The sequence below is a fragment of the Sarcophilus harrisii genome, chromosome 3, assembly GCF_902635505.1.
Source record: "Sarcophilus harrisii chromosome 3, mSarHar1.11, whole genome shotgun sequence".
Taxonomy (NCBI): Eukaryota; Metazoa; Chordata; class Mammalia; order Dasyuromorphia; family Dasyuridae; genus Sarcophilus; species Sarcophilus harrisii.
Genome location: NC_045428.1, coordinates 190,129,663 through 190,142,864, shown reverse-complemented (window position 1 = coordinate 190,142,864; position 13,202 = coordinate 190,129,663). Strand labels below are relative to the sequence as shown.

At 34.2% G+C, this 13,202-nt stretch overlaps 1 protein-coding gene across 3 annotated transcripts in view; it reads left to right on the top strand.

The window, feature by feature from the left end:
• Window positions 1–3,389: 3,389 nt before the first annotated feature.
• ARL6 (ADP ribosylation factor like GTPase 6) overlaps window positions 3,390–13,202 on the top strand; it is a 45,644-nt gene continuing 35,831 nt past the window's right edge. The window contains exons 1-2 of one of the 3 annotated variants that reach the window (XR_004232885.1): window positions 3,390–3,764; window positions 8,841–8,991. Coding sequence is in view for 2 of the 3 variants with exons in the window: in XM_031958887.1 (XP_031814747.1) it covers window positions 8,869–8,991 (123 nt within the window). In the remaining variant the exon portion in view is untranslated. The remainder of the gene's footprint in view (window positions 3,765–8,840; window positions 8,992–13,202) is intronic. The other 2 variants (XM_031958887.1, XM_003765532.4) reach the window with 2 other exon arrangements.

Below are 13,202 nucleotides of genomic sequence, written 5' to 3'. Positions count from 1 at the left end.
ATCATATATACCATAACTTGTTCAGCCTTTAACCAATAATTTAGTATGCCTTCATTTTCCAGTTCTTTGCCACAAAAAAAAAAAAAACTGCTATAAATATTGTTGTATTTTCTGATCTGCCTTTGATCTCTTTGGGATATAAACCTGATAGTGATTTAGTTAAGTCAAAGAATATGCAGTTTAATAGATTTTGGGGAGCAGAGTTCTAAATTGCTTTCCAGAATGATTAATTCACAGATTTACAATGCATTAATGCACTTGTTTTCTTTCAGCATTTCTCAAAACTAGTATTCAAACTCAAATAAAAATAGATCCCTGCAGGTAATATATTGACTTTAAAAAAATCTAAAAATTCATATTTCTGTGTTGTACTGTATTTTTATTAATTTTGTTAACTATTTCCTAATTACATGTTAATTACATATTCCTTGCACGCAGGAATTTGAGGCTGATACCTCTGGTCTACATCTTTTTATTCTATTAAGTACCAATAGATTACATAGGATATCTATCTTGTTCTTACTATATAAGTCCCTCTTTCTTTTTTCATTTCTCTGATTGAAATGCCCAGGCGAGAGAAAATACAGGACAGCCAGAATAATTAAAATTTAAGAGCATTTATTGCTAGCTAACAACTGAACCCACCAGAACAGGAAGTCAGTATCAAGCAATTTCAGAGACATGTATTTATAGAAACATAAAAGTTCCCTAATGCATTTGTCATACTAAAGGAATTTCATCCTAGACAAGAGGCAAAGATTATCACACTAAGGGTGCCATTCCCAGACAGGCAATAAGACAGTATTTCTTTTTTATCAAGTCAAGGTCTTAGATTTTTTTGAGGGCAGCAGATCTGGGGGTGTAAAAAATACCATCTGCATTAGGGCGTGAAGAGCTAGTAACAAACTTCTAACTACAGAGTTTCAAGATTATGTTTCTCACGGTCCAGACAGGTGTCATGAAGTGGAAGCACTTCATGATAATATATTTCAATTTTTACATACCTTAATACATATAAAGTCTACTATACCTGAAATGCATCTCTGTATTCTTCATTTTCAGTTATTCAAAGGCTCTAGTAATCTATATCAGACAGACATATATCATCAGTGGAAGAATGCTGTTGTTTTTTAAATGTCTTTGTTTTCAGGATGATTCTGGGGTTACTAAAAGCACAGTTTCATAAAGACCATCCAACCCACTCTTATCAAACTGGTTAGCTATGTACAGTGACCATGCAAGAAATGGACTAGGTCCATTAGTTATCTTTACAACAGTAAATAATTATTGGGAAAAATGAATTTTTCACCAACTAAATTTTTGCTAGTTAAGACAACTATTTTGAGTAATTATGGAAGTCATGTAGAAGACTCTGCAGTGTTCCTGGGAATAACATAAGCAACATAAACTTATCTGCCAACAAGAGCCTCTGGAGGACCTGATAAAGTGGAATTATCTCTTCCATTTGGACTCTGCAATAAAAATCCCCAAAATGGTAGCAAATACTTCTGATAATTATACATCTCCCTGTATACTCCGCTTGCTATTTATAATCAGAGCATTACTGGACAAAATCATCTCTGCTGTTATATCTTTCAATGAATTTTACATGATTTTTACACACTCATAAAAGATACCTCTTTAGAGAGCTTTTAAGATATTTTGCTGTATTGAATCAAATGCTTTATTGTAGTTAATAAACAATATACAGTGATATCTTGAATTTTCTTCACTTTTCAATCATTTGGACTACAAAAATATGATCTACTTTATTAAGTGGCTTGCCCAGGGTCATAGAGCTACTGTCTGAAACTGCATTTCAATTCAGGTCTTCATGATTCCAGACTTACTCTATTCACTGCTCACCTAGCTGCCCCTGAAGGAGGATAAGGAACTTAGAGGTGAGGAGATTCCAAAAAAAATGCACAAAACCAAAAGATGGCATACAAACTTTAGATAACAATTGTTAGCCTAGTTTGTTAAGTATGTCAGGGGCAATAATGTCAACTCTGTCTAGAAAAGTAGGATAAAGTCAGGGTAAGGAAGTTGCATTTTATCCTATAGACAACAGTGAGTCAGTTATTTTTTTTGAAAAGGGGAATAGCATGCCCATATTTTTGGGGGTAGCTGGGTAAAGGTTAAAGAGGAAAGTAAAAGATACGACACTATTTAGATTATGGTAATCCAAACAAGACGATCTGATCATTAGGGTGATGCTAATGTGTATGAGTAGTAAAAAACAAGATTGATATGAGATATTGCAAAGGTAAAAGAAAGGTGTTTGTTTTTTTTTAACAATTTATTGCATATGAGACAGGATGCAGGAGAGAGAAGAGTTAAAAAATGACAATTTTTAAACTTTAGTAATATCATGATGATGATCATCATCGAAGAGAAATAAGAATTTGTACCAAAAGTAAATTCCTTTTTCGACATATTGAACTTGATGCAGAAAGTTGGAGATGTAGAACTACAGCCTAGGAGAAAGATATGGATAGCTTTTATAAATTTTGAAGTATTTTGCATAGAAGTGTGCAAGTTAAATTACTTAAAAGCTCAGCACTCCGGCAACTCTCTAAAATGATAAATTACAGAGGGATACATAGAGCAGATGAGATCACTATGAAATAAAGTGTAGTAACAAGACAACATTTAGGGGAAGGGAAAGTTTCTAAGAAAGATAGTAACAGTTGCACGATTAATCATTAACTAGTAGTCAAGCAAAGTTCCTGACAGATTTGACATAAAACTGATCTGTGATAATTATTCTCTGCCCCAGAATTTCAGGATTCTGAGCTAAATGAGGTCCTGTTCCCATCTCCCCCAAAGCACGAAAGGACTAAAAGGTTCTACCCCCTTTGTCCTTTAAAACAAAAATGAGGGGACTAAATCTTCCCCCAAGCTGTCGTACAGAAAAAAATGAAAAGTTAAAACTTTGCAAACTCCCCTCTGCAGCCCAGCAGCTGCCAAGCATTGCTCAGAGCGTGTGCTCCGCGCCCCAGCTTCAGGCTACTCTGTCCTTGGAGGAAGGCATTAATGTAGAAAAGGCACCAGCAAGAAATGGCAAATCCTCTAATGTCAGTTCCTACAGAAGGAAGCCCACACAAACTCGGCGGCCTGCCCCGGGCAAAGGCATCTAGCCTTGAGTGGGGCAAACGGAAGGGAGAAATCACAGCAACGAAAGATGCTTCCTGAGGTTCGCAAACAAATTACTTCGGAGGAAGGAAAAGGACTACATTTCCCGTGAGGCTCCTGCAGTCATACCTCATTCCCATCTCCACCCCCATATCAACCAATTCCATATTAGAATTGTGCTTGAAAGCTGAGAGGCTTTCTGACGCTTCATTAACCAAGCATGCGTACTCCCTCCTTACCGCCCACCTCGTCAATCACGCCCCCGAAGTTCCGATCTTCCCCAAAAAAATTCAGCAGGGCTGCCTGGACTGAGCTAATTCCCGTGTTCAGTAAGAGGAAGCAGAAAGGAGGAGCCGGGGGGAGGGCGGTCCTTCAGTACCGGAAGGAGCCGCGGTTGCCTAGGGGACGCCTACGATACCGCTAGGTCCTCCACTATCTCCTCTGAGACTATAGGAGTTTTGGTTTTCCCGACCCTATAGATCTGGGTAGATGAATAGCTCCGGTCCACGGGAAAGGCCTCTTAGGTGGAATCGGACGGGATCCGAGAGCTGAGGAAAGGGTTCCTTTGTGCCCCGACCAGAGACGCAGAAGATTCCCGCCCAGCGGGAATTCCCTGTGGTGAATCGAGGGTGAGTGTGAATTGGGGAGAAGGGAGTCGGTACCCCCATTATCTCCTTCTCTCCTTTTTCTCCTTCATTTTTCTTCCCTTTCCTTCTCTTCTCTTCTTTCTTTTTCTCCTGTTTTCCTTCTCTTTCTCTTCTTTCTTTTCCTCCTCCTCTCTTTCTGCCTCTGTCCTTCCTCCTCCTCTTTCTCCTTCCTCTTTTTCTTTTCTTCCTCCTCCTCTTCTTTCGCTTCCTGTTTTCTAATATTCGTTTTTCTCTCCTCCTTCTCCTCTTCCTCCTTCTCTTTATTTAAGTTTGTGACTAGGAAATGTCACTCAAGACTCCTTGATCTCTCCTATATTCAACCTGTCGCCTGGTCTATTGAGTTTATTTCCATAATATCAGAAATTCATTCTTTTCTCTCCTCTGATATCACCATTACTCTGAGGAAGGCCTTCATCCCCTTAAATGGAGCTGCCTGCCACAAGGCCTTCCCTACTTGTTTGTGGGGGGGGGCAAAGGCGGCGGGAAAGACAACTCCAACTGCAAGGCCAGCATTCTTCTTAGTCAGGTTTGATATAAGTCACTGAACATTTCACAAAGGAAATTTGCTTAGACTTAACAGTAAGAATATGAACAAAGATACAGTGGCTCTTAGATTTAATGGAATGTTTGATGGTCCTTCACATCTCCATCTGAACAAGGGTCATCAAAATATGGAACTCACTTGGTCTCAGGCATCCAGAATGTTAGTGGCCCAGGGACCACTAACTAAATGTCTAGCTAACTAACTAAAAGGTCAGGGACATTTTATGTCCCTAGACTAGAAAGCCACATCAAGGAAACTGAGACTAATCAGGTTATGTGGGAGAAAGTTGAATCATGAACATCCTGATTCCATGATACAACTCTTACCATACTCTACTCTACTCTACTACTATTATACTACTTTATTTTTATTTATTTAATATTAAAGTAATATTTAATAAAAATTTATTATAATATTATATTATTATTCTATTATACTACTACAAAGTGATCTTCCTATAGCAAAGTTCTGACCATGCCATTTCCTAACTTAGTAAAACTCCAGTAGTAGATCCCTACCACGTTCAAATTCAAATATAAAATCCCCCATTTGCTGGCAGTGCATACACCAGTATATATAATTTATTTGTATATCTTTGTTTACATATTTTCTCTATGAACTGCTTAGAGCAAAGATTGTCCTTTATATTTCTTTATATCCCCAGACTTTTATCCTTACCACTTTTTAATTTCTTTGAGATTTTTCACCATTTTTCCCCTTACCTTATGAATTTTATTAGTTTTTCTAATTCTATAAAATATTCTCTGGTAACTTGATTGGTACTATACAATGACTTTGTATAGTAACTCGCCATTAACTGGCAAGTTTGTTGCCTAATAACAATTCTGTCACAAATCCAGATTGGCCTTAAGAAGAGACTTGTGACCAGAGAATACTGTTAATACTAGCTTCTAGTACATTCTGAAGCTTGTAGAGGAATAATCAGGAAAGAAATCCCTAGACTTTAAAGAGGCCTACAGTTCTGTCACTCTCAACCACCAGAACTTTCTACCTAGATCACAGTGTCTTAATCCAGCAGCAGCAGTGAATTGTTGCTCATACTCAGATTGAGTGGAGGGAGATTAACAAACTTTTTCTTGAATTTTGAGAGCACTGACATTTGTATTCCTGAGTCTAAAATGACACAATTCTCACTGATCTTAAGACAGCAACAATCAATTGAACCTAGACCTTCCTATAGCAGTGTGTAGATCCTGTTCTTCATATAAAGTCTGAAGTCAAAAGGTACTGGGAAAATGAAATTTGTTGGGGAAAAAAACTATTATGGTGATAGAAACACTGAATATACAAACTCAGAAGAAAAAATGATCTCAAAACATCTGCAAATAAAGCTTCAAAGGAAAAAAAAACATAGTTTGGGCACAAATTCAACTAGAATTCTTAGAAAAAATGAAGTGAGTTCTAAAAAAGAATGGATGTTTTTATAAATGAAATAAAATCTAATGCCCTCATTTCAGAAAGCTTCAGAGATTTTAGAAGAAAAACTAGGAAAGCAATGAAATCTATGGAAGAAATAATTGGAAAAAGAATTAACAATCTAGAATAAAAATTACAAAACCTTACCAAAGTGGCATACTCCCACAAAATAAGAATGGATCAAGGAGAAGCAACTTACTAAGAAATGTACAAAAGTCAAAAAGCTGACAAGTTAGAAGAAAATGTAAGGTATCTATCTCATAGCAAAAACCAAACCAAACCCTGGCTTAGAAAATAGGCCAATGAGGAAAAAAAAAGTAAGCTTCCTTAGATTCATTGAACTATTTGAAAACCAGAATCAAAATATCATATATAAAGAAATCTTTAAAAGAAAATTGCTCAGAACTCTTAGAACCAAAGGGCAAAGTAGAAATGGAAAGAATACCAGTCACCTCCTAAAAGAAACCGTAGTAATAGGATATTTAAAATCTAGAGCTTCAAGGTCAAAGAAGAATACTGTAAGCAGTCAGAAGGAAAGAATTCATATATAGAAACAATCAAAATCACACATGATTCACTAACCATTACTTTAAAGTAATGAAGAACTTGGAATATGATATTCTAGAAGGCAAACAATATAGTCTTATCCAGAAACTTATCCAGAGACTTTAATGAAAGAGAACTTTCTAACATTCTTGACAAAATGACCAGAGCTGAATAGAAACTATTTCAAACACAAAGGAGTTAAGAGAAACATAAAAGAGTAAGCACAACAATTTACAAAAGATCTAACAGGGATAAACTGCTTACATTCTAAAATAGGAAGTTGATAGGAGATCCTTTGACCCCTAAGGCCTAATAGAGTACTGGATCTGGGGTCAGGAAGGTTCCTCTTCCTGATTTCAAATCTGACCTCACATATTTAATAGCTATGTGACCCTGAGCAAGTCACTTAACCCTCAGTTAAGTTTCCTCCTCTGCAAAATAATCTGGAGAAGGAAATGGCAAATCACTTCAGTTATCTCTGCCAAGAAAATGCCAAATGGGAAAACCCAGTCAGACATCACTGAGAAGTAACAACACAATGTAACACAACTTTGAACCCTGTCATCTACAGTGGTAATAAAATCTAATTGGACAGAAATTCTAGAAGTGATTCTTTTATATTTCATATTTAATGATCTTAAAAGACAATCAGAAAAGGAAAGGAAGAAAACACAAAGGAAGATGAAAAGAAGGAAATATCTAAAAAATATCTAGGCGAAAATATCTGACAGTTGAGATGTGCAGTTAGAAGTCTATGCAAACAGAGAGCAGTTTGGGGGTACAATTGACATTTGAACCTTACTGTCTTCTGAACTGGTCAAGGAAGGGGAGATTATATATACATAATATCCACAGTTGAGTAGAGAACTGCATTTTAATCAAAATGAAATCTGAAGGCAAGAAAATAAGGGAAAGAGGGAATTAGAGAATAGAGGGAAATTAGTCCTAAACAAAACACACACTAATGATATATTTTAATAGCTTTAGCTCTTTTTTGAAATAACAGGAATCTGAGAGAGTACCCACTAATTGTGGAATAGATGGGCAAGTTATAGTATATGAATGTGATAGGATATTGTTATATTAAGAAATTTAGCCAGACTTGGAATATATATATAATTGATTGGTCATTTTTCATCTTTCAGTTTTATCTTTCTCTGGCTTGAAAGGAAAAAACTTGAATGGCATGTACACAGTGAAGAAACATGACCTGATAGTCTAAACTACATCTAAAGATTCCAAATGAATAGCATCTTATACTTTAATAACCCTATATGAAAGGAGAATACATGGTCTTCATCTCTTCATAAAAATTTGCTATCAATTCTAGGCAGGATATTTCTCCTATCTAACATAAACCTGTTTTATTTACTTTGGGTCTCAGTAAAAATGAAAAACATCTTAATACTATCTAATAAACAAAGGATTGAGTCATTCATTTGTACTGTTTTCCAGACTAATTAGTTTTTTTATTATTATTTTAATTATCAATACAACCAAAATTGCCTTACCAGATATTTGTTCAGTGAATTTCAGTTGGTAAAATGTTAGGACTTTTTAATTACTCTTTGTAAGTATTCACTGTAATCCTTTATGTGTGTAATCCTTACGTATGTAATCCTTTTTTTCATTTTTGTTTATCCTTGTTTCCTCTTATGTGGTAGTAGTGTACTCTGTTCCTTTACATTTGTTTTTTCTACTATATTTAATAACGATTTCTCCAAAATTTTTTTATTTCATTCTCTCATTGAATGTGCTTCCAGTTTTATTTAAATTTTTGTTTTTACAATTAGAAAATGATGCTATAAGAATCTTCAAACAGAGTTTGTTGTTGTTGATTACATTTTCAGTGTATATTTCCAAAAATAGAATTATTGGTACAAAGGGTTATTTTTTTTCCAATTTTGCTGTGTAGTACCATATTTTTTTAAAAAACTATCTGAGTGAACATTGTCAATGTGTGAACATACTTCTTTATCCACAATACAATTAGCATTGTGTTTTTTTGTTTTTATTTCTAAGAATTTAATGGATATGAGATCATTCCTAAAATTTGTTTTAATTTTTATGTCTATTCATTATTAATGAGGTTGAACATTTTTAAAATGATGATTAACATGTTTTTTTCCCTCTTTTGTACATTTATTTCAGTCATCACATTTTTCATAGGTTTTAAATTTTAACCCTTTAATTATCACTGTTAACTGAGAGGCCCTCTTCAAATTTGTTATAAAACTGCAAAGCAGTCGTGAGTCTGATCCATATAATATATTATATCTGAAATGAAACTAGTCTAGCAATTCCAAGGATATCCATTATCCTGTGTGCCCAGGTTTATAAGCAGTCAATCTGCTTTGCAGACAATACTTCTTTGCTATAATCTGCTTATATTCTATTTACTGATTACAAACTGTAGCAACATTGGCTTTTCCAATGCCCCTCCAATCTTCATATTCTTGACCCACATATGTATTCACTGTATACTTGCAGTGCCTTTTATAATACTTTTGTGTTCATTTGTGCATTCACAGCTGGTTTGTGAAAATTTGAATCATCATAATGGGATTGCTGGACAAGCTGTCAGGCTTACTTGGCCTGAAGAAGAAGGAAGTTCATGTTCTGTGCCTTGGGCTAGATAACAGTGGCAAAACAACCATCATAAACAAACTCAAACCTTCGAATGTAAGTAGCTTTTTAAATTTCTTTAATCTGTAATTGGGGAAAGTTAGCATGTATAACTGTGAACTCTTATGTTATTTGATGTCATAACTCCAAAATCCAAAGAGATCTATCCTTTTGTGCTCATTTTTTGGGAAACTGATTCCTATCATAATTAAATGATATGCCAAAGTTTCTATTGCTATACAGTGAACAAAGCCAGGATTATGATCTAGATCTCCCAACTCTTAGTGTAAATGCTCTTTTTGCCTATCATACCACCTTGAGATAAGTGCAGAATACCTCTACTGGGACATAAAGTAGTACACTTAAATAAAAAAAAATACTTAAAAATATACTTAAATAAAGGTATTGCTTAAAATTTTTTGTATATAGCCAACTATCAATTTTTTGTGCTAAAAAAAAAAGATTTTTAAATGACCGCAATTTAACTTCAACCATTACTTTTAAAAAATTCTCTCTAATTTCCTAATATGTTTATTTCAGTTTCATTTTTTTCTTCCTCCCATTATCTTGCTTACTGAAGAACCAGATTTAGTAGGAAGGTGCCTAAGTAGTGACCAACATAATGAAGTTCTATGAATAAAGCATTCTCAGTCATTAAAAATGAATTTTACACTCATAACTCCATAGATTGGACAAAATGAATGTTCTGTCTTTTACAATAACTGAATGCCGACAGGGCATTGCCAGTGATGATAAAGGAGGTGGCTAGAGCCAAGAACTAAAAATTTAGAGATAGGATTTAAACCAACAAAGCCCACAGTGTATCAACTTATATAGCAGTGAACAAGGTTCCTAACTTGTTGTTATCAGTTGCAGTATCAGTTGCAGCAAGCATATCATCTGACAAGGACTTTTTCTAGAACTGATAAAACAAGATAAAATATATGTGACTAACTGAATAGTTGAAGGGAGACAATCACAACCATTCAGCTAGGGCTGGCCCTGTGATTTGGTTATAGAACAAAAATAAGGCATCTGGGTTTTAACCTCACACCAGACTTTGAGCCTTAGACCAAGAGACTTGAGTGATTGACATACTTATCCATTCTTACCTATACTTCCATTCTCTATCTCATTATCCTCACATAAAGTCTCTGTAGGGAAATAGCATATTGGGATATGATCAGATGGAAGGGGGTGGAATAAGATGATAGAGCAGTTCTTTTTTTCCCTAATCAAACCCGGTTCACAAAAATAATGATTTATTTTTATTAATGTTGGTGATTTAGTACATATGAAGAATATTATAAAAATAATACCAGAAAATGGGATAAATTTTAAGTATCTATTTTTATAAGACATTGAAATAGGACTATAGTAAAAATAAAATTGCCATATCAATGTAATTTTATTGAATTTAATAGTTACTATGATGTGATTTTCTAAGCTGACCAAAAATGGCATTAAACCTATTAAACCAAAGATAGGTAAAACATGGTATTAGGACAACATTACTCTTCAACAGATTTTTAATGCATACCTAAGTGCAAAGTATTGTGCCAAGTTTATAACAGTCAGATATAGTATGAGTCACTAGAATCCTAAGGGGTTTTTTCATCTTAAGTTTAAGTCGATATTAGTTTAGTTACCAGATCACATTAACTGATAGTGATCACAAAAACAATGACCCCTGAGGCCTTGACAAGCCTTGGGTCAATCTTGAGTCCAGGGATACTTGGTATATATGTTCTTTATTGGATTCAGAATGATTCTAGAAGATTATATTAGACTGCCATTCTAGTATGTGTAACTAAGTGGGAAACATCTTAAATTCACCCACTTCCTAAGATCTTCAGAACTAAAGGACCTTTTTTTTTTCTACCTAGAATTATAAAGAGTTTCCTAGGGCTGTTAAATGGTACAAGAAATCAGAGAGTCATTCGTTTATGTCTGCTATTCAGTCATTTAATTTTTAGTGAGCCATTTTTAAATTGGTGCCACCTAGTTTTGTGTATGTAGACCTAATCTTTGCATTCAAGTAGACATTCATAATTTACTAGCATTTTTTTTTTTGGTTGTTGAAGCAATTAGAGTTAACCAGAGTCACACAGCTAGGAAGGGTTAAGTGTCTGAGGTCAAATTTGAATTCAGATCCTTCTGACTTCAGGACTGGTGCTCTATCCACTATCCACCTACCTATCCCTAACATTTTTCTTTTAGTCTTTGTTTTCCTTAAGTGAGGCAATTGTTTCCATTATTATAACAGTTATTATTATTAACAATATTATTATTCGAATCTTCTCTGGCACAATTTATGTTGATACTAGTATCACACCTTTGACACCATGTAAATGAGATCCTGGAGAAAGAAGCAAACAAAAGCTTTTAAAAATGAACTTAAATTTTTCTTTGCTTTTGAAAACGCTAAAAGCTGAGAATGAGAGTAATTACTGCTTCCAGTTAAAACCTTTGAATCCATATTTTTTTTTTTACTTTCTAATTACATTAGTACTAGCTAGTATCTAGTTCTCCTCTGATATAAATCAAAATTGTTTCCTGCCTTTCAAGAATTGTTGTGGGCAAAAAAAAAAAAAATCATCCTTCTGCATTTGATATTGTAAACATAAGCCAGTTAAAGCTCTGCATTTTTAGCACTATAGTGGGAATTTCTAGAATTTTTACTGTGCTTAATCTGGCATTCAAGAACCTAGGCTTACCTCTGTGATACAGGAAAGTATGAAAGGAATGCTGTAATGGGGGAGTCAGAAAATTTTTACAAGACAATGCTATTTTTTTCACTTTTTAATCTGTTTTTGTTGTGTTATCAATGATATCCTTCACAAGAGTAAAATTTTATTTCAAAATAAAAAAAATTTACTTCATGAGTAATTGATTAGCACATTCCTTGTGATGGACAGAAGCAGCTACACTCAAAGAAAGAATACTGGAAACGAATGTAAACTGTTTGCATTTTTGTTTTTCTTCCCGGGTTATTTATACCTTCTGAATCCAATTCTCCCTGTGCAACAAGAGAACTGTTCAGTTCTGCACACATATATTGTATCTAGTATATACTGTAACCTATTTAACATCTATAGGACTGCTTGCCATCTGGGGGACAGGATGGAGGGAAGGAGGGAGGGGAAAAATCAGAACAGAAGTGAGTGCAAGGGATAATGTTGTAAAAAATTACCCTGGCATGGGTTCTGTCAATAAAAAGTTATTTAAAAAAAATTTTAAAAAACACTTTCCTTGTATAAAAATCCTAAATCAAATATAGCTAGGAGACTTTTTTTTGACAAGAATTGACTCAAATCCACATTGTTTTGTTGTTACTGTTGTTGGGATTAATTTACCACTTGTACAGATCACAGATCAGAGCTAAAAGGGACTTAAGTAATCATTAGTTCAACACTACATTTTATAGATGAGGAAAATGAGACTCAGATTGGTTAAGGACTTTTCAAAGCTCATATTGATATTAAATAGAAGCACTTGTCATATTTAAGGTGCATCCAAGATTATAGAATAGCTATTCAAGACAAATATATCAAAAGATTCATTTTAAAATATGAAACGAAAGTTATGTGCATTCCTTTAAAATAAAGTCAGATCTCACTTTAACTAATACAATTTGCAAATAATACCATTAATACATTATAATCAAAGTCTTAAATCATATAGTGAATGAAACATTATAATCTGTTAATTTACACAGGTAATTCATTTATAACATTGTTATCCTTAAAAGGCTATGCTGATGATGTTCTTCTTTAGTATTGCTTCTAACCAAAAAATATATATATATACTTATGCAAAAATGTTTGAAGTAGCCCTTTTTGTAGTGTCAAGGAACAGAAAACTGAGTGGATGCCTATCAGTTGGAGAATGGATGAATCAGTTATAGTTTATGAATGTTACAGAATATTATTGTTCTATAAGAAAGATCAGCAGGATGATTTCAAAGAGGCCTGGAGAAACTTACATGAACTGATGCTAAGTGGAATGAGTAGAACCAAGTAGAACCATTGTACACAGCAACAACATAATTATGCAATGATTAATTCTGGACATGACTCTTTTCAACGATGAGATGATTCGGGCCATTTCCAATAGACTTGTGATGGAAAGAGCCATCTGCATCCAGAACGCAAACTGTAGTGACTGAATATACATCTTAACATAATATTTTCACCTTTTTTGTTGTTGTTTGCTTGCTTTTTGTTTTTGTTTTTTCATTTTGATCTGATTTTTTGTGTAGTATTGTA